Source organism: Carettochelys insculpta, chromosome 23 (genome assembly GCF_033958435.1).
Source record: "Carettochelys insculpta isolate YL-2023 chromosome 23, ASM3395843v1, whole genome shotgun sequence".
NCBI classification, from domain to species: domain Eukaryota; kingdom Metazoa; phylum Chordata; order Testudines; family Carettochelyidae; genus Carettochelys; species Carettochelys insculpta.
In genome coordinates this window covers 10,981,873-11,002,765 of record NC_134159.1, presented here as the reverse complement: position 1 = coordinate 11,002,765, position 20,893 = coordinate 10,981,873, and the positions used below count along the sequence as shown (strand labels likewise).

Genomic DNA, 20,893 nt, shown 5'->3' with positions numbered 1-20,893 from the left:
ACTCAGCTGGCTCCATGTTCTGTCCTCCTCCCCTCTGCCCAGACAATCCTGTGGCTGGGGCTGCTGAAGTGCCAGTACTCAGTACCAGCACAAAAAAGCACTGCATTTGGGCGTGATGCAATAAGTAGTGGCATGAAATCATTGAATAGGGAAACTGCTGGGAACTCCGCATTTTGCATTTTGGGCTCTCACTAAGAGGATTACCAGATTCTAGGGATGTATCAGTCTTATAAAGCCCCCCATGGTCAGCTGCGAGGCAAGGAGAGAGTTGGCAGCTGGAGCCTAGTACAGAAATGTGAAGTTAGAAGAAAGTGTGGAGACACTAAGATGGCAACACATTTCTTGTGTCAACCACTGCAGAAGGAGAGGGCTCTGGACACATCCCCCTCTTCTCCTCCTTGTTTTGTACTTTGTATGCCACTTTCAGTCACTCTGAGTTTTATAAACTAGAAGAAAATACTCCTTTGCATAACTTCCTGCAACTATGCCATATGTCTCCATCCTCAACCCTCCCTTTCCCCGAGACACAGGCTATACATACATGTTGCAAACACACATTGGTTATTTATTATACAACAGTTCTTTCAGCATGTCTCCTGATTGGAATTTCATGATTACAATTTTATTTCAAGCAGCAAAGTCACTTCCCAGCACAGGATTAGTCTCTTGTATACGGCTCTCCAAGTTAGTTGTTTGCCATGACCTACAGAGAGTGTAAAACAAAAGGAGGAAAATCAGACCAGCAAATTTGGTAAATCTGTAAAGAGAGTTGGACATCCAAGCTCTACGTACCATCCCTTTAAAGCCATAAACTGACCCTACCACCCTCTCTCTTCTGAAGATAGATGAGTTCGCTCCTGAGTCACCCTTTATGTTAAGGGTTCTTTTATAGTTAATAATACAGCCATGACCAGTATGTGTTACTCATAATCATAGTCATAGATTATGTTAGATAACTAAGTTGTTGGACATTAATAAGTTAAAACGCTATAAATATTCCATTAATATAAAGTGTGACACATTTGTGCCAAAACATCCCAACTTTAGTTAGAAATGAAGATCATTTGGGTAGCTGCATTCACCAGGAAGACATCACACCTTTGCTACAGGAGCTAATTCCCTAGGAACAAGGCAAGATTGTGCAGTGAAGTTCTTATGGATTATGTTAATGGTGTGAATTTAAAGTGCACTAGCTCTTCCAGAGTACACACGTCCACAGGGAAGGTGCCGCTGGCCACTTCTCCGTAAAGACAAAACCTTGGTCTTGGACTGGTTTAGGTGTCTGTGTGTTTTTGTTTTTCGTTTGGTTTTGCCCCTGGATGACCATTTCAAAGCTCACCACAGAGTGTCTGTTCTTGGTCAGTAGCAGACTCTAGACCCTTACCGTAGCGATCCAGTCGTTGAAAGCAGAGACCCGAGTGAAGACAGAGGGTTTGCGGTAATAATTACAGCCCAGCGAGGAGCCGAAGCTGACCACGCCATGCACTTCCCACCTGCCGTCAGCACCACTGCAGTTCAATGGGCCACCGGAGTCCCCCTGCAAGAAAGGAGAGGCATCTTCCTGTGGTTTGTGAGCAGAGAAGTCATTGATGTGGGTCTCATATAATTGGAGATGGGACGTGGCCGAAAGGCAAGAGTGTGAATTGAATGTAGGTTCAGTCTTACGGAAAGGCTCACAGCTGCCATGCTGGGGGTCCAGCATGCAGGGGGTGTTTGGATCCAGGGACCTAGGGTAGGTCTCTCTTGTACGTGAGGGCATTCAAATGTGTTAATAAATAGTCCTTCAACATGTTCATGTCCAACGTGGAGGGCTGTTTGGGTGCTGGAGATGTAGGATGAGGGAATTAAAACGTGTTTACCAAATGGTCCTTCAACACATTAATTGCTAACAACTTATGTGAAGGGGTTTTAAAGCCCAGAGCAGATCCTAGTAGCGCTGCCCATATTCCGAGTCCCTTTCCAGCAAGCAGGACTCTCTAAAGCCACAGCCATAAATGCCATGTTTGCCAGACTCACGTTGCAGCTGGAGGTCTCCCCATCACCGCCTGCACAGATCATGGTGACTTTCACTGAGCTACCCCACCAGCTAGGCTGGGAACAGGTGTTGTAACCCACCACAACCAGTGGCGCTTGCTGCAGTTTATCTGGGAGAGGACCATTGGCTGGAGGAGAACAGAAACAAACGGGTCGCAGTGTGAAGGAACAGCAAAATAACATATACCAGGTACAAGAGTCAACAGGGATTCCAGGCAGAGGAGGGTTACCCAACCCAGTGTTTAGCACATTCCTCCTTCAGGTAAGTGTCTAAGGAGGTGGGTAATCCCCATCCATTGTAGTAATGGCTGTTGTCACTATCCCATGGGAAATCAGCTGGTGGCCTAGCCCTATTGGGTTCACATATGAGCACTCTACTGGAGCTAGCATCAGCACACAGGCCAAGGAATGGATAGGCCAGGATTGCTGCTATGCAGGAGTGAAGCACAAAGTGGCTGGGGGCTGGTGCTGTATTGTACCTTTTTTCTGTATGGGGCCTTCCCTGTCCCATGCTGACTGTCCATCGCAATCATTCCTTTCTTTAAAGTGGCTTTTCAACATTGCCGTGAACACAAACAGCCCCAGCTGACTTGGATTGCGCTTGCACCTCCAGGCCTCAGCGGGGGTCAGCCCCATTGTGAAACCTCCCCCAGCCCTATCAACAGCTAAGCGTTCTGCATGGAATATGCAATAACATCTCTGCTGCAGAAGAAGAGGAAGAGCCTGGTTGGATCCCTGGTTGAATTGAGGGTTAAGCAGCACCCGGAAAAAATAACCTTATTCCAGTCAAGCCCAAAGGTGATGTTAACACAGAGGGACTTAGTGTTATGACTGAACTGCATTAATACTTACTACGCAGCCTTCCCCATCCAGTTACATAGCAGATGACACCTGAGTCCAGGATACTGTTTGCAGGAGGGAGGCAGGCTGGCTGGATCTGATTGCTCAGGGCAACACTCTGGGAGAGTTTGATCAAAGCGATGTCGTTGCTGTGTTCGTGTGGGCACCAGCCGGAGTTGGAGAGGGAGCGTGTACGGAGGGAGAGCGGAAGAAAACACAGCCATTAATGCATAGCAATTACAGAGTGCTGCGCTCATGGGAGAGGAACCCTGCTGTTTGGAGGTGGAGAAAGGGATGTCCTCAGGCTGTGGCAGAGGCGTCCCTTAGCACTGCCCATACCACACCCAAACACGTGCCTTGGTGTCCATAGGCCCTAGAGGAGCTCCTTGATTTTCCTTTCCTCTGCCCCAGAAGCTGTGTGGAAATCTAGGCACCAGCATCTCCACCCCCTCTGACCACACAGGGCTCAGGTTGAGAGGCTCCTGGAGTTTATGCCTACTCTAGGATCCCTAAATTAAATCACTCATTTCTGTTCAGCTCACTGGTATGGCCAGGTGTCTCCCTACCGAGCTGTCCTGGCTGTTTCCAACATATGCTTTTACTTGGAGGTAGGACGACCATATCTCCCTATCTCAAATACAGGACAGGGAGATATGGGGGGAGGGGCAGCTCCTTCCAGCTCCATCAAGCCCCGTGGAGCTGGGAAGGAGGCTTGGGGAAGTGACTTCTGCCAGCAGCTGCGTCTGCAGGGTCAGGGTGGGGATGGCTTGAATACAGGACAATTCATCCCTTTTTAAAAATAGGTTGTGATACTTTTTTGGCATCCCAGATATGGGACCATCCCACCTAATATGGGATGGATGGTCACCCTGCTCAGAGACTCCCAGGACATCCAGGGACTCCAGAGGCTTCCCCCTCAGTCTGGGGCAGGTGTTCTGTAGTGGCCAGGTGAGTGAGTCATTTGGGGCTGCCCTAAACACTCCTAGAGATAAAAAGGTTCATGGGGCACACCCCCAGCCTCTGTCCTACAGTCTGTGCTGCCCAATCTTCATCCCAAACACATCTTAAAGCCCTCTGGCCCTGTTGGAGCACCAGGACTGTCCTTGTCTGAGGTAAGTGAGGCCTCTGGGGTCTTTCAGTTTCTTGCCAAATCAGCACCCAAAAGTACAAGGGCTCAGCTCTCATGCTGGGGCCTCCATGATCCCATTGAGGCTTTTTTTGTTTCTAAGGGTAAGGGTTTGCCAAAAGCCTTCTTTTCCCATCACCCTCACAGTGGGCAGAATTCTGGGCCTTTCCTCTCCAGAAGCAACTGCAGGTCAATAGTTTTTTAAGCCTTAGTAAGCATCATTCTATTGTGCTTTGTAAGGGGTAACTCAGAGTAGTCTGTTTATACCAGGTGCCAGCAGGACATGGCCTGTAGGCTGAATCTGGCCTGCCAAACTTTTAAACTGACTTGCCTCTATGCATGGAACAGTGCAGCTCAGAGCAACCAGCTCCTCGCTGGGCCTGTCTGTGCTGCTGAGCAGGGAGAGCTTTAAGATAGGGAGAGACTGTGACTTCTTAGGGTCATTTCTTTCGTCTTGGGAGTTTCATTATAATATTGACCATAAGGTCTTGTTTCTTCTTTGCATGCCAAATTAAGTAGTGCTTCTTGTCTGCATTGCAAACTAATAGGAGTCTCTTGTAATTTCTTTAACTATATATAATCCTTTCTAAAATGTAATCCTGTCAGAAATTCTCTATTAAATCTTTTGGCATGAGGGAAGGGTGTGTGCATAGTTAAGGAGAAGTGTGAAAGCCATCACAAATGCCCAACCATCAAGGATGAAGTAAGAGGCTCAGAGACAATCAGAAAAGATCCTGCCCTGTGCCTGATGCTAAACATGTAAGCAGATCAGTGACCCCAAAGGATAGAAATACTCCGCTGAAGGCAAGGGAACACATAAAGGCAAAACCAGATGGCAGGAAACCCCTGGTGATGGTGAGGGGATGAAATATCCCTTTAAGTTTTACAATCATAGCTTCATACTGCAAAAGCCATAGACTTACATGGGAACTTAGTTATAAAAATGGTGTGTATCATCATAGTTCTTTGGGTTTGGTCCTGCAGAGCCTGGATGCATTGGATCACAATTGACAGAGCCCAGCTGCTCATTTGTGTTCAATCCATCCAGCTGTTAGATTAGATTGACTCAAGCTACAATAGACTGGTAACTAAGACCTTCGGCAAGACCAGTGTACATGTGGGTTAATGGATGTATATGCAGTTTTTCATGTATTTTCAATAAACATGGCATATTGTCTTATCCTCTGAAGAAGATCCCATGTGCTGACAAGCATAACACAAGGAGTTTATAGACTCCTAGGGCTGGAAGGGACCTCAGGAGGTCATCAGATCCTGTCCTCTGCCCAAAGCAGGACCAACCTAACTAAATCGTCTCAGCCAGGAATTTGTCAAGCCAGGATTAAAAAACTCCGGGGATGGGGAGTCCACCACCTCTCTAGGTAACATATTCCAGGGCTTCACCACCCTCCTGGTGAAATAGCTTTTCCCTAATATCCAACCTGGACCTCCATCAGCACCAGCAATATGGCATCAATCCAAGTTACCCATAATACTTTGCACTTCTAATAGCACCTTTCACCTGAGCATTTTAAAGGACTTTACATACATTCATCGAACCTCTGCGCCCAACTCTCTTCATTCATTGCTGTGGTGCTGTAGATACTGATAGCTCGAGCGAGGCAGCTGGTAAGCTGTGCCAGCTATGCTATACAGCAGTTTAGAGCCAGGGAACTGAATTCAGCTGCAATAGCTGTAATTTGACTAGGCCACGGGGGTTAATTAATTTGTACTCTTACAGAAACTGCTGAAGGCTCAGCAATAGACACGAGTGGTCAGCAGCTCTGGTTAATGTGACTGGAAAGTTTCTGAGATCCTGGATTCTCAAGGCATCTCTTACCTACTGTGGCGTGGGCTGCTGTACTGGCATCTGTCTCTTTGGGGGTGATGGGTGTCTACTCAGTGAGCCAGGCACACCCTTCTTCCATAACGTGATGAGAGTTTGAGCTGGGGAAAGGGTTCACACCCACCACATCCAGTCTTCTAGTGCTTTGGAATCATCTGTATGAGCCTATGCCAGTAGTCCTCCAACTTTTAACCTCATGCCCCACTTACTCCAGTCCATGCACCTTTCCCCTGGGTCTGGTTAACAGGGCCATGGCTCCAGGAGCGGTGAAGTGGACATGGGTGTTGGCAGCAAGGCTGGGGGACGCAGCAGGGCTGGAAGCCTCTGCTGGGGATTTAGGCCAATTGTGGGGGCTCCAGGTGGAGTGGGACCCTGAGCACAGGGCCAGCAGCTGAGGCTGGGGCCAGCAGCAGACCTGGTGGTGCTCCCTCCTTGTTCCCCATGGGTGCTGGTGTGGGTACCAGCCAGGTCTCCCCAAAATGTTCCTTCACCCACAATTTATGGACCTCCAGCCCAGGCCGTGACAACTGGCTCCAGATTTGGAGCAACCCAAAGTGCAGGGGTGTTAGGACTCTGAGGATTTGGTTTCGGTCCCTATCTCTCTCATTGGGTGAACAGCTGTGATCAACTTACCCGCCTGCGATATTGTTTGAGTTCCAGCCTTCATGGACAATGATTTTTTGTGGACTGATTGCAACTGATCCTTCTTCAGAAACCGCTAGGTTGAATTTGCCAAGATACACTCGATAGGTCCGAGAATTGCTGGGGAGAAAAAGGGACAGGAGGGATGCTCAGCTGCATAACTCCTGGCTGACGCTGTCACACACTTCTTTGGGTAGGATGGCCAAAGGCAGCCTCCAGGGCGCTGATAGAAACCCTCTGAAAGTGCAGGTGCCAGCATGCACTGCTGGATATTAACAGCTGATTGTTGGCTTAGGATGGAGCATTGCTGGCTGCTACAGCTCCGTGTGGTTTGTGGCTCTGGTCAAGATCCCTCCTAAACTTGGGCCCCAGCTGTTTGTCAGTGCATGAGGCTGCTATTTCCTAGCACACCTCAGCAATTCAGAAGACCTCACTGTGAGTGTGACAAGGTGCATGACAAAAGACTGTCCACAGGTGCATAAGTCTCTGTAACAGTGCTGTGCACCCTGGACGTGTACCTCACACTTAGCCAGCCCATGGGAGATCCCATCTGCTCTGGCAATGCTTTCTGTGGATGATTGACAGTAACCAGCCCCAGAGCCTGGGTGTGCAGGAAACAGCTCTGGACTGAGCTGCCAGGGTGGAAGCCACCCTGGATGGGGGCATTTAAGCTCATGAAAGCAAAGCTCATTTTTGCACCATCCCGTAATCTGTGAAGAAGAAACTCCTTCATGGAACTTTGATGGCAGCTGGTGCTTTGAAAGCCAAAGGGAATCGCTCTTCAGGGAAATGAGCGAGCTAGTGAACTTATGGAGCTTACTGCGCCATGCCCTTGCAAAGACAGGGCAGCTGATTTTAAAAGGGGCTGGAGGATTTAATAACTAATTGTTATACACTCAAAAATCAGGCCAGCAGTTCAGGGTGTTGTACAAGCAGGGGAAGAGGAAGGAAGTTTTCCTTTTCCATTGACTTGGCAGGTAAAGGACACTGCCAGAGACAGGTAACTAGAGCTGGGAATTTTTGTGTTGTGGGAGAGCCTGGTATCAATATGCTTTGGCTTTTTAGTTACCTCAGAGCATTTCTGCACGTCGACTTAGGAGAAAAGATTGGCCAGGCTTCGTCAGCCAACGTACCTGATGCAGTGACCGGCTGTCACGACCCAGTTGGGTGCAATGAGGGTTCCCCCACAGGTGTGATACCAGCTAGTAAGGGACTTGTATTGCAGGGAGACCTGGAATGAGATGGTAAAGATCAGAAGCACCGATTTCCCCTCCAGCTAGAGGTGCTTGACCTTCTCTCTCTGTGCCGTCCCAGGCCCGACCGTCACTTGGCCCGACCGTCACTTCACCTGTTTCCCCAAACCTTGCTCCTGCTCTGCCTCCAGCTCACTCCCACTCCACCTCTTTTCCCAAGCCCTGCCCCAGCCTCCTCCCCCAGGCATGCTCTATCCCTGCTCCTCCCGCTCCCTTCTGCAGCTTCCCAAGCCCTGCAAATCAGCTGGTCACTGCACTCCAGAGGCACTGGGAGGGAGTCGGAGGAGTAGGTTGATGGAACCCCCATGGCATGAGAAGAGCAGGGGGTCGGGGTGGAGCTGTGGCCATTGGGCCCTCTGCACCCAATAATTTTGCCCCATGAGTGTTCCAGACTATCTACATAATCAGCACATGTGGTAAGAATGCTACTCACTGCTCAGCTTGCCTGCTGGTGGGAAAGCGAAAAGCCGAGCACCCAACTGCTTGGAGCCAGAGCACACTCCAGGAAAAGGCCATTTTCCAAAGTTTTTTTTTTTTGGTTTTACTTTCCCAGAGCTACTTATGAAGCAGGGGTCCAGCAGAGGGTTGTATTTGCTACAGATTCATGAAACACCTCTTTGTTTACCTAGGATCCTGGAGGTGGTCTGGGCATAGTGGGTTAGGGACCGGCTCATGGAAATGGAATCTAGGAAAACAGGAACCCTGAGTTGCCTCTTCTGCTCTGTCTTTGACTCATTGTGGCTATGTCTACACAGCAGCATTGTTTTGGAATAAGCTGTTCTGAAAGAGACTCTCCGGAATAGCTAATTTTGAAATAGCACATCACCATACAGAAATGCTCATCAAAATAATGCTCAGCTCTTTTGAAATAGCACCTCCACACTGAAGCCAGCAGGGCACCCTGGGTAGGGCTGGAGGCCTCCAATTTTGAAATAGCCCCTAGTCTGTGTCTATATAGCCCCGATTCCGAAACACCGATTTTGCAATAGAGGCTATTCCTCATAGAAGGAGGTTTACGGAGGTCAAAATAAGCCAGCCACTAGTTTGAAACTATTTCGACACAGTGGTTTTGCTGTGTAGATGCTTGCAAAGATATTTTGGAATCACGGCCATTATTCCTCAATAACTTTGCTGTGTAGACACACCCTGTATAACCTTGGATAGAGTGTTAATGTCTCTGTGCCTCAGTTTCCCCCAGTAGGCCATTGGGATTTATCAGCTTTACAGGGGTCTCATTTGTTAACCTTTGAACAAGTGAAGGGCTAAATAAGTGCTATGTTTTAATGAATTCTAAGAGTTAAGCATTCTCTATTCTGAGACAGCAGTTACTTACTGAGCATGTGATTGCAGACCTAGCAAAATACAATGACTTTAGTCTCAGTCCTCTGAGCTTTCATCCTGAAGGAGCCCAGCGTGCTTTGATGCTTCGCTGCTCTATTGGCTGTAGCCAGGAATCACTTCTTTAAAAGATCATAGTAATGCTGCATAACCGTCTAGGGCAGGGATTCCCGACCTATGGTTGGGCCCCAAACATGGGTCATGATTAGATTTGTTCAGGATTGCCAGCAGCTCGGACCTGCATGGTGCTCTTAAAGAAGCCATTTGCAGCTTCTTAATGCTGCCACATCAGCAGCTATCTCTATCAACAGAGAAGCAATTACACATTATAAAGACAGTCTCTCCACTTTTGATATTTGTAGCCAACCCAGGCAAGCCACTGAACAGACTCTTGCAGTAAGAAATTTTTGTCCCCCAACCTCTCTTCCCCCTCTGTTCTATGGAGCTGATTTGTCAGTTTTCATTTTTTGTTTGTATCTCCCTCACACCCCCTAAGTGTGACTGACCCAGCCTCTGAGCGTGACCCCCGCAGCCCCAATGTGACGCCCCTCAAGCCCGAGTATTACCCACTCAGCCCCTGAGTATGACTTACCCAGCCCCTCCAGCCTCTGAGCGTGACCCCCCGCAGCCCCAATGTGACGCCCCTCAAGCCCGAGTATTACCCACTCAGCCCCTGAGTATGACTTACCCAGCCCCTCCAGCCTCTGAGTGTGACACCCTGCAGCCACAATGTGACTCCTCCCCCCGGACTGAGTGTTACCCACACAGCCCCTGAGTGTGACCCACAGCCCCCAACCCCTCGGCCCTTAAGTGTGATCCCCAGCCTCTCCAGCCTCTGAGCGTGACCCTCCCAGCCCCCGCAGCCCATGTGTGACTCTGGCAGGCTCTGAGTGTGACTCTCCCCCAGTCCCTCCAGCCTCCCAGTGTGGGGTTTAAGCTAGAGGAGAAGTTTGGGGATGAGGGTCTTTCCCCCACCACAACTCAGATCAATTATAATAATATGATAATAAACTATAATAAATGTAGTGTTATTATTCTAACACTATGTTATTTCTCTGAAACTACTACTATGAATATATAACCGTGATGGGGCGCAATTTTATATTCTTGCTTCAGGTGCAAAATTAGCTAGTTACGGCTCTGCTCTCCCCTTCTGCCCCACATTTTTGACTTGCCTTGGGTCCCCAAGTCTTCCTGAATTGTCAAAATGGGTCCCTGCCTGGAAAAGGTTGGGAACTGCTGGTCTAGAGCTTGATGTTAAAAACGGTCATTACTTGGTAACTTTCTTCAGCACTTCCATAGGTGGAGCTCCAGCACTAGCAAATGAACACTACATGTGCTCCTGGGCGAAGGATCAGAAACTAAGGTGCCATGTCGCAAAATAGCATGCCCGTATCACTTCCCAGCATGCTCTTTGTTTGCTATCTATTGACAAGCTTATCAAACCTCTCACCAAGTGGCCCAGGGAAGCCACGGAGAGGTTCTCCATCCCCAGTGATTTCAATGGGAGCTATACTGGGTGCTCAGTGACTCGCTTAAGGCCAGGAAATAAGTCTGTGTCAGAATTGGAGATAGAACTGAATTCTCACACCTCTTCTTGTACCTCAAGCACAAGGTCCTTTGTCCTTGTACTGCGCTCCATTCAGTACACAGCCAAAATACACCTCGTAGTGATGTTAAATGGTTAAGCAGCACGCATACGGGTCGGCAGGAGATTAACTAATTTCCCATCCCTTGCTGGTGAACTCGAGGGGCAGGCAGGAGTCTTCGCCATGGAGGGGACAGTGTGACAGGCAATGGGATCCCATGGCTACAGTGGGACCTCACAGAGGGGTTGGGGAGCAGGCCCGGAGTTAGAACCGTTTTGATGTTCCTTACACCGACACAGTCTCCCACTTTGTTACCTCCCTAGGCCAAGCTCACCATGAGCACAAAGGGTCCTGAAGTTGCATTCTCCCATCCTCCCTCCTCAACTTCCTTGTTTGCTGCCCTCCCAGCCCCTTCACATCAGGAACATGTGTCAACTGTTCTGCTGGGATAAATGGTTAAATTATTTCTTTTGTCTCCAGGTGTGAGACACGTCCTTCAGGGGGTCAAAATCTTCCTCTGCCTTGGGATGATGAGCTGATATTGTTGCACTAGAAGGTGTATTGTTGCACTAGAGCAAGGGTTCCCAAACTGGGGGGCCTGCCCCCCTGGGGTGTATGAAGAAAGTCCACGGGGGGTGTGTGCAAGGCAACCTATCCCCCCCATAATTCTCCCCATGCTTTGTTTCCGGCTCTCAGCCCCTGCCATTTTACATGGGTGACCCGGCACAGCCACTATAAAAAGAAAGCAGCTGGCAGAGACCACATGCAAAGGTGAGTGAGTGTGGGTTGTGGGAGAAGGCTGGAGTTAGCTGCGGGGCTGGGGGTGCCTGGCTCAGGTAAAGGGGATGGGGTAAGAGCAGGGGGCTGGTGGCGCCTAGCTTTGTGGGAGGGGCTCAGGTGGGTGGCTCACTGGACTTGTGGGGCTCAGGCAGCCGGCTTGCTTGTAAGACTCAAGGGGTTTGGGTGGCTGGCTCCGGCATCGTAGGGCTCGGACTGGCAGCCGGGTGGCTGGCCCCAGCACCACGGGGCTCAAGATGGCAGGTGGGCAGCTAGTCCCAGCAACATGGGGCTTTGGTGGCTCGGGCTGACAGGCAGGCAGCTGGCCTGGGCAGCGTGGGGCTGGGGCTTGGGCAGCTCAGGCGGCTGGCCCATGGCTGGGGTGGGTGGCTGACTCCAGTGGCTGGTGCGTGGGTGGCTAGCATGGGCGGCTCTGGCAGCTGGCACAGGGCTCAGGCAGCAGGCCAACTGGGGCTGTACCAAGCACCCGCTAGGGGCCAAAAAACCCTATTAGTGCTTATTTTTAATTTCAAATAACATTTTTATATCAAGTTTTTGTGCTTATTTTATATTATGAATTGAAATTTTTGTTAAAGGGGGTTGGATGATGGTAAAGAAGGTGTGTGTGTGTGTGTGTGTGAGGGTTTCTCCAAAATCAAAAAGCGGGGCGTGATGCTGAAAAGTTTGGGAATCCCTGCACTAGAAGGAGTCAAGAGCTGCCATCCATCAGTTATTTGAGCGGTGGCTATTATAGACCCGGCTGGGGGCTGCAGGGCTCCTCCATTTTTCTGCCTTCCAGTTTTCTGATGTTTTAAAAATCAGTTTTCTAAAATCGGCTGGGCTGTGACCACTGAGGCCTGGAACATGTTCGAGATGTTTGGACGTGAATGGATAGTGTGCTCAAAAGTTATCGCGGAACAGACCACTAGGGAAAGGCCATCAACACGGGCAGTGTTCTCTCTAAGTCTCCCACCCCCTATGTGGAATGAATTTTGTTACGTGCACCAGTATGGAAGTGATGTGCACCACGGAGGTGACGTGTGACACATCGTTGCCATCTTGGCGTACGTAACACAATGCATGTGGTGAGGGTCGGGCCAAGGGGTTCGGAGTGTGGAAGGGGGTCTCAGGCTTGGTGGAGGGGGTTGGGATGCAGGAGTGTGAGGGCTCTGTTTGGGGGAGATGGGGGCTTTGGGGTGGGGCTGGAGGTGAGGGGCTCAGGGCTGGAACAAATGACAAGCGTGCAAGGTCTGTGTCTGGGGGGGTGCCAGCTCTGGGGATGTGGGACTCAAGGCTGGGACAGAGGGTTGGGATGTAAAGGCTCTGGATGTGTGTGCAGGATGTGGGAAGGAGTCAGGGCAGAGGGTGGCATGCAGTGCTGTGAGGGGGGTCTCGGGGGCAGGGGGATCCAGGGTCAGGGGGCTCCAGGGTCAGATCGCTCTGACTGCAGCAAGAGTCAGGGGAGGTCTGGGACGCTTGGGCCATGGGATGGAGGAGTTTCCAGGCTGGCCCAGCCCCCGCAGGTCTCACCAGCCACAGTGAGGGGAGATCTGGCAACAAGCCACCCCAGCTGTGCAAAGGAGCTCTTGGGTCTGGCCCACTGGGCCACTCTGATGCAGCCGCGGACCTGAGGCTGGGCCACAGCTGCCTTAGGGGTGACACCAGGGCTGAGGGTATGCTGGGGGTGGAATGGGCCTCTCCCCTTCTCTATGCGTGTGCCTTGAACATCTGTGCCGCACTAGCGAGGCAGTGGTGCAACCACACAGCTCACCGTGAACTATGCACATGGGAGTAGGCTGACCAAAGCAAGGCCCGGTTTAATGGGAAGGCAAAATAGCCCAATAGTCACAGAGAGGGGTCCGTGTTAGTCTGTACTCCAGCAGAACAAAACAGCAGAAACGTAGCACTTGAAAGACTGACAAAGTGATTTATTCAGTGATGCGCTTTTGTGGGACACACCCACTTCACCAGATCAATCTCATTTCCAATACGGAGTGACATCCGATTTGTCAGTTTTTATTGCAAATATTTTTGGTCCTCTGTACTTACAAATGTCAATCCGTATTGGAAATGAAATTGATCCAATGGAGTGGGTCTGTCCCATGAAAGCTCATCACCGAATAAATCATTTTGTTAGTCTTTAAAATAACTCGAGACGTCTTGGAGTGGAATAAGAAAACCTGGGAATCACTTACCTGCCAGGGCCAGCTGAACGGTCTTGCGTCTTGTCCTCCAACTACTCTGGTCAAGACAGGTGGGTAGGCAGGGTTCCCACAGCTGAGGGCTGCAAGGGACATAAGACAAGGTCTACATTAGTCAGAAATTATCATGTCTCCCACAAATTAACCTGATCTTTGTAGAACATCTGGTTGAACTGATCTCCTGTGATGTCCAGGGATCCAGGGCCAGGGAGCTCCAGGGTCGGATCCAGGGCCAGGCTGTCTGTCCCTCTGCTGCTATTGATGTTCCTAAGCCATCTAGCATGTATTCGTCCAGCCCTTCTTCCACTGTGCCCAGCATTCTGGTATCTCTGTACCTCCAGGCTGTTGGTCAGTGTGAGGAACACAGGATCAAGCTAGAAATCTGCTGTTGGTAAATGAAATTAAAACCTACATCTGGGTGGGATACCTACCCCCAGTGGCCAGCGTCAGGGTGACAAACAGGATACTGATCATCGTGCCGTGTATCGGTATCAGGAGAAGTGCCTCTGCTGAGCCCTCTTATATATCTATAACACTTATCTCTGGGAGATATGGCCTGGAGGAGGGGGAGTGCGGCTCAATGAACCGTGGGAAAGCTCTGCTATCCCGGGATATTTTCCTGTGTGTGCAAATGCTAAAAAAAGATGGACCTTGAAATGCAGGCTGCACCTCTGCCCCATGGGGTGGGGTGGGGGCACAGTGTGAGCTGGATCTTGTTTGTTGCAGCTGTTCACTTTCCTGCTACCTTGAGTTCTGTTTGCTAAGATGTGGTCAGGAAGAAAAGTTACCTTCACTTATGGGTGCAAATCTCACCCGAGCAATTCACGCAGGGCCCCATTGTCTTCAAAGTCCTCCAGGACTCTCTGAGGTTTCACTGGGAGGATCGGGCTCAGGGCAAAGCAGCCAGCGAGAGGGAGGACATTTAGGAATGTGGCAAAAGGAACACAGGCATGAGAAGGGACAGCATTGAAGGGATGGGCACTGGAATATTATTAGAGTTTTGCCCATGTTGCCTTTTCTCTGGGGGTGATGGCTGGGGTTGCCCGGTTCTGGGGGAGGGGGAGGGAATTGATTTAGAGCTGGGAGGGACGCTGGGGGTGCCTGGCTCTGGAGGTGCTTGGTTCTGGGGGAGGGAAATGATTTAGAGCTGGGAGGGGTGCTGGAGGTGCCTGGCTCCTGGGGGGAGGAGGAGGGCATTCATTTAGAGCGGGGGGCTGAGGCTGCAGGGTTTGTGTGTGAAGCCTGAGGCAATTTGGGGCTGCAGGGGGTTTAAGCCACCTGGGGACAACAGGGGGTGCAAACTGGGGTGGGGGGGGGCTTGAGTTCCAGTGGAGGGGACAGGAGGGAGGGCAGTTGGGGGGTTGAGTTCCACCACCTTTTTCTCTAGAAAAAAAACAAGCACGGCTCTCAATCGTGTCCCAGGTGTGATTCATGCTCTCCATTTCTACTTCAACAGTCTAGCACCATGTTGTCTTGGGTCGTCCTTGTTCCCGTTTCCCTTCAGGAGTCCATGGCACAGCAGTCTTTGTGATGGAGCTTCCATCTTCACTGAGCACATCTCCAGTCCCTCTCCAGCACCTTTTCATAATGATGGTGGCCATGCCATCTTGCTTGCACCATGCCAGCAGGTCCTGATTTGAAATTATTCTTGCCCAAAATATAAGGAGGATCCTCCGAAGGCTTCTGGAGTGAGCAGTCGACAATTTACCGAGGTCGTACTCTGTCATCTGCCAGCATTCTGATCCATATAGTAACGTTGATAAGACACAGCTCTGATATAACTTCTGTTTTGTGCGGATGCTGTACTGTGATGACATCCATACAGCATTCAGCCTCATGAAGACACTTCTGGCTTTACTGAGTCTTCTCTGAATACTGCTTCTGACACCGCCATCTTGTCGGATGATACTACCCAAGTATGTCAAGTTCTCTATGGCAAGTAGGTCATGGCCATCAATCTTGACTGATGCTGGTGCTGCAATGTTTAGGGTCATGACTTCTGTCTTCCTCTGGCTAACTCTTAGTCCAACCTGTTTTCCGAAAGCACAGAGTTGTTTTGTCTTCTTTTGCATATGACGACACATACGGGAGATCAACATGAGGTCATCGACAAAATCAAGGTGCTCTAGTGTGGAGAAGATAGACCATCTGATGCTTCTTGTCTCATCTTCTATTGTATGCCCTATAAGCCAGTCCATGATTAAGTTAAAAAGCATGGGAGACATGATGCCTTAATCCAGTCTTAAAATTGAAGCGCAGACCACTGTTCCCCACACTGCATGTGAAGTTGTTACAAAAACACTTGATGAGCTGTACTCCCTGTTGCGGTATTCCACATGCTCTCAAGATGCTCCAAAGACTATCCCTATGAATGCTGTCAAAAGCTTTTTCAGAATCAAAGAAGTTGATGAACAATGGCCTCTGCCATTCAATGCATTGCTCAATGATGCTACACAGTACAAACATTTTATCTACATCCCCTCTGCTTCCTTTGCAAAAGCTGGCTTGTTCTTTCCTCAGTGATTTGTCAACAGTGTCTCAGATTCACTGAATAATGATCTTAATGAGGGATCTTGTTTGGCTCTGAGAGAACGTTAATGCTGCGCCAGTTGTTACAGTCATTCAGTGCTCCTTTCTTGGGTATCTTAACAATAATTCCATTTGTCCATTCCTCTGGCACCTGCTGCCCTTCCCATATTGCTGTAAAGAGTGGCTGAAGAGTAGTGGCTGCAAGTGCTGGGTCTTCCTTGAACAATTCAGCATTGAGGTTGTCATGTCCTGGAGCTTTACCATTCTTTAAGGATCTTATTGCCATGCTAATTTATTCCATTTTTGGTGGATCAGTATTTATGTTATGGTCTGTTTCTGCTTCCAGAATATTGGCTTCTTCTCCGGTGGTGGCCTGTCTAGAACTTTGCGAAAGTATTCTGCCCAACGAGCCTCTTGTTTCCCCTCTGTTGTAAGTAGATTTCCTTATTTGTCCATGTCAGGGACACTTCTGCTGTCATCATACTTATGCAAACAAGCTTGGTGATTTAAAAAATCTTTCCTTTCTCTCTTCAAGTAACTTCCTCTTCAGCTTGTGCTGCTAGTTCTTCTATGTGAGCTCTCTTTTCAGATCTCACCAGCTTCTTGACATGCCGGTCTGCTTCTTTGTGTTATTGGTATCTTTCTTTCAGTCTTCCTGATTTGGCATCTTTAAGTTTCTTCTTGAAGGTCCATCTATTATCGATTGTCTTCCAAGTATCTGGTTCAAACCATACATTTTTCTTCTTTTTTTTTTTCTGAAACCTAGGCTGTCTTCACTGTACTTCACATGTATTGCTGTAATTTGTTCCCATTTCTTATTTATTTCTTCTTTGCTGTGTGTTTTTTTTTCAAGACTTTGTAAGATTTGAAACCTATTTTTCACCTGAAGAACAAATGCATTCTTAACTTTGGGGTCTTGTAGCTTCTCTACAGCAAAACGTTTCTTCATGGGTATCTTGCGACCAGTGTGTCTTAGCTTAAACTTTATGAGTGCTGTCACAAGGCGGTGATGGCTACCGACATCAGCCCCTCTTTTCACCTTGACATCTAGTAACGAGCATCTCCATGTTCCATTGATCATCAGGTGGTCAATGTGATTACTATACTTGCCATTTGGTGAGCACCATGTTAGTGTGTGAATTTTGTGATGAGGAAAGAGCATAACTCCGATGACAAGATTGTGTAAAGGACAGAGTTCCACAAGCCCCCTCTCCATTCTCGTTCGTGGTACTATACCCATGTTTCCCCATGGCTCTGTCTGTGAATTATCATTCCCAACTTTAGCGTTTAAGGCCCTCATGACTTTTATACGATCGTGATGTAATGCTGTTCATAGTTCATCTTGAAGTTGTTCATAGAATCTACCTTTCTTTTCTGCTAGGTGAAGCAAATTAAGGGACGTATACTTAACTTAAGCAACAAGAAGTCCTGTGGCACCTTATAGACTAGCAGTCTATATACTGCTAGTCTATAAGGTGCCACAGGACTTCTTGTTGTTTTGGCAGATACAGACTAACATGGCTACCCCTCTGATGCTTAATTTGCTTCATCTACTGGTCCTACCACTGACAGATTATCCCCTTTCTTTCCATCCTTCCTTTGCCTCCCACTCCCTCCCTGCTAGATAAGCCCTGGATTCTAACTGTTTCTCTAACCATCTGAAGAAGTGGGTCTCACCCAGAAAAGCACATGACCTCAATGAACTAGTCTTTAAGGTGCTACAGAACTGCCTCTCATTTATATGCAATAAGCTCTAAACATATAACAAAATGTATATTTACTGCTTGATGACAACAGCATTAAGCAACTGGGTGGATTGAACCTGGTGCATGGCAGATGAACAATTCTTCAGCTAATGACTGGGCCCTGCTGTCGCCTGGGTCTCTAACAGAGCAGACTTGGCCTGGAGAGATTTAGGAGAGCGCAGAGGCTGTGGCTACACTGAGCCCTAGTGCTGGCAGTTTGATGCAAATAAGCAGTCTCAAAAATGCAAAATATTGTCTATTTGCATATTCATATAATAATGTGCATATTCATAAGGTCAATTTGCATTTTGTGGCAGAACTCACACTGTGTAGCTGTGGGGCTGCCAGAACCGGCCCCCCCCCTCTTTGTTGGTAGACCCTTATGAATGGGTTTTTTTTCCCCTAGCATAAGGGGCTGCTGACAAAGGGTGGGGGGGGGTTTGCTGGCAGAACCAAGTCTACACTGCATGATTTCTGCCACGAAATGCAAATTAGTCTCATGAATATGCACATTAGTAATTCAAATATGCAAATAATTCACCTTTTTGCATTTTTTGAGACTGTTTATTTGCATCAAACTGTGGGCGCTAGGGCTCAGTGCAGAAATAGCCAGTCAGAAAAAGAGAGTGTGTGGGAACAGTGGGCCTGATTCTTCGCTCCTTTTTTACACCAGTGTTAACTCACTGAATACAATAGACTAACACTACACCAGTGAGAGGACAATGGTTTTATTTATTTATTTATTTATTCATGTTTCATTTATTTTTCACTGCTGGCACTAGGTTATTTTTCAAGGCTGGCAATAGCCTGGCAGCCATGTTAGGGGACTGAAGGACTGTCCCCAGCCTGTTGCTGGATTCCTGTGCCGCTTGCAGTGACAAAATGCCTTCCAGTTCCTCTTCTGGCCTGAGCCACGGTCCTGTCCTTCGGACCCCGGGCGCAGCATAATCAGGGCACAGTGCCAGCAAGTTGCAAGGCCCCCTCCTCCACTCTCGCTCTCCAGACTGTACTGTTCCCTGCCTTGGCCTGGGTGGGCAGGTTCCTGGAACTAAGAGGGTAATCCCTCCTTCCATGCTGCAGGACTCGGGGCGGGGGGGAGGTAGGGGCTGGACGATCCACACTTCTGGGGCTCCAGCCTGAGCCATGGCTGCTCCCCATGACAGGGTGTGTGTAGCCAGTGCGAGGTGGGGGCAAGCCCTTCCCCGGTGCCCTGCTGTGCCCATCCTGGAGCAGCCGTTGTGGAGGGGAAGCCCTGAGCAAAGGGCTGGGCAGTGGCACCCTCAGTTGCAGTGTGGGGCAGAAAAGTGGCAGGGGGCTGGGCGGGGCTGCAGAGGGCGAGGACCAGGCAGGGCTGCAGATGGGGGGTGGTGGTGGTGGGAATAGGATGCAGCTGGTGGTCAGGGGCTGTGGGGAGCTGGAGGGACCCTGGTGGAACTCACAGGAATTGGGGGGTTGGGGGGGGGAATTTTGGGGTTTGGAGACTGTGCTAGGATGGCAGGTAATGCTGAGCGTGGGGCTAAAGGGCAGCAAATGGGGTGTGGGGAGGGGCTGGAGGAAGATGCTGGGGCCGGGGGGGGCAGGCATAGCCTGGCAGGGGAGGGGAGCACCAGAGGGCAGGGGAACGGTGAGAGAGAGACACACACACAAGCAACGCTTCAGCCCCTGGGTAGGAGTGGGGGGCCAGGGATGCGGCAGGAGGCTGGAGGGGGTAACAGGGTTGCTGGGAGTGGGCAGGGGCCATGGGGCACTGAAGAGAGGCTAGTGGACCTCACAGGACTCAGGGGGCACATAAATAATATTTTATTTTGTCCTGGGCATGAAATTACCAGCTGCTACAGAAGCCATTGCAGCCACGAGGCAGTAGCTGCCACAGGAGGGCGCCACAGTTTTGCTCTTCCTCCTGCCATAGGCAGAGAGCTGCGCCCCACCCCCCCACCCCCCGGGGCACATACCAGTCACACCAGTGCAGTGGTGTGAGCACCGCTGGTACCTGGTTATTTTAGGCTTTGTTCCCTCGGACGGAGCTACTGCATGACACCACCAGGCACAAGTGGGCAGCCAACCAGCTCTTTCAAAGTAAAAACTGGCCGGCTCCAGGGAGGCCCAGTGCTGGTCTCCCCACTTTGTGCTGCTGCTTGGGCATAACACAAAAAAAAAAAAAACCCAAAAAAACTGCCTTTAGGTGCAGGGCACTGAGGGCTGCAGTTCTGTATTATGAGGGGTTTTGTTTTTTTTTTTGTGTTTTTTTGTGCAAGCCCACACCAATAACAGTATGGGCAGATGTGCGTCCCTCCACTGCAGCGGGATATGGCTTTTCTTGCACAGTGGCGCCAGCTGCCATTGCAGCCACACACCCCCCCCCCCCCCCCGGTGGGCTGTGGGGAGAGGCTGGCTCTGCACCTCTGGGCAGGGTCTCAGGTGGAAGTGGTGGGGATAGGGCACCAGGACTGCCGTGCATTTCTCTCTCTCTCTCTCTCTCTCTCTCTCTCTCTCTCTCTCTCTCTCTCACACACACACACACACACACACACACACACACACACACACACACACACACACACACACACACACACACACACACACACACAGCGCGCCCCATGCTGAGTCGTTGGCAGACCGCTCTTACAGAAATTCAAAGGGGCCCAGATCTCAGGCAATGCCTAGGAGTCCCATGTCCCTTTAAATCGCTGGGCCCCAAGCAGTGTTCCCTCTGATTTTGTTTCATCCATGTGTGGAATAAATTTTATTGTGTGCACAAGGCAAGTACAGCTGTGTACCACCAGTAGAAACACGCACCACTGGAGGTGGGTGCTATGCTAATCAGCTGGGCAGCACCTGAACTTCACCTCAGTGGCCACCCAGGTGCTCAGCTTACAGGGAACAGCCCTCTGAGCCCCCCTCCTCCAGCCCTTTGGCAGGCCTGTGCCGGTGCAAGCTGAGCTTGATGTTACAGCCCCATGAGAGGGGGATTTTTAT

The 20,893-nt window shown here is 49.8% G+C and overlaps 1 protein-coding gene across 1 annotated transcript; it reads right to left on the bottom strand.

Moving 5' to 3' along the window:
* Window positions 1-20: 20 nt before the first annotated feature.
* On the bottom strand, window positions 21-14,117 carry LOC142025568 (chymotrypsin-like elastase family member 2A). The gene is made up of 8 exons (XM_075018021.1): window positions 14,075-14,117; window positions 13,638-13,726; window positions 7,619-7,716; window positions 6,477-6,605; window positions 2,887-3,023; window positions 2,017-2,162; window positions 1,385-1,537; window positions 21-703 (listed from the first exon to the last, which is right to left on the bottom strand). Exons 1-8 carry the CDS (start codon window positions 14,115-14,117, stop codon window positions 686-688), a joined length of 813 nt encoding a protein of 270 aa, XP_074874122.1. The 3' UTR covers window positions 21-685.
* Between the last annotated feature and the right edge of the window lie 6,776 nt (window positions 14,118-20,893).

Bases quoted from the DNA above. Each gene is read 5' to 3' on its own strand.
- LOC142025568 (XM_075018021.1), bottom strand. From the start codon at position 14,117: ATGATCAGTATCCTGTTTGTCACCCTGACGCTGGCCACTGGGG. The intron at 6,606-7,618 runs GTACGTTGGCTG...TTTTCTCCCCAG, and splicing joins ACAGCCGGTCACTGCATCAG to CAATTCTCGGACCTATCGAG. The intron at 3,024-6,476 runs GTAAGTTGATCA...ACACGAACACAG, and splicing joins TCAAACAATATCGCAGGCGG to CAACGACATCGCTTTGATCA.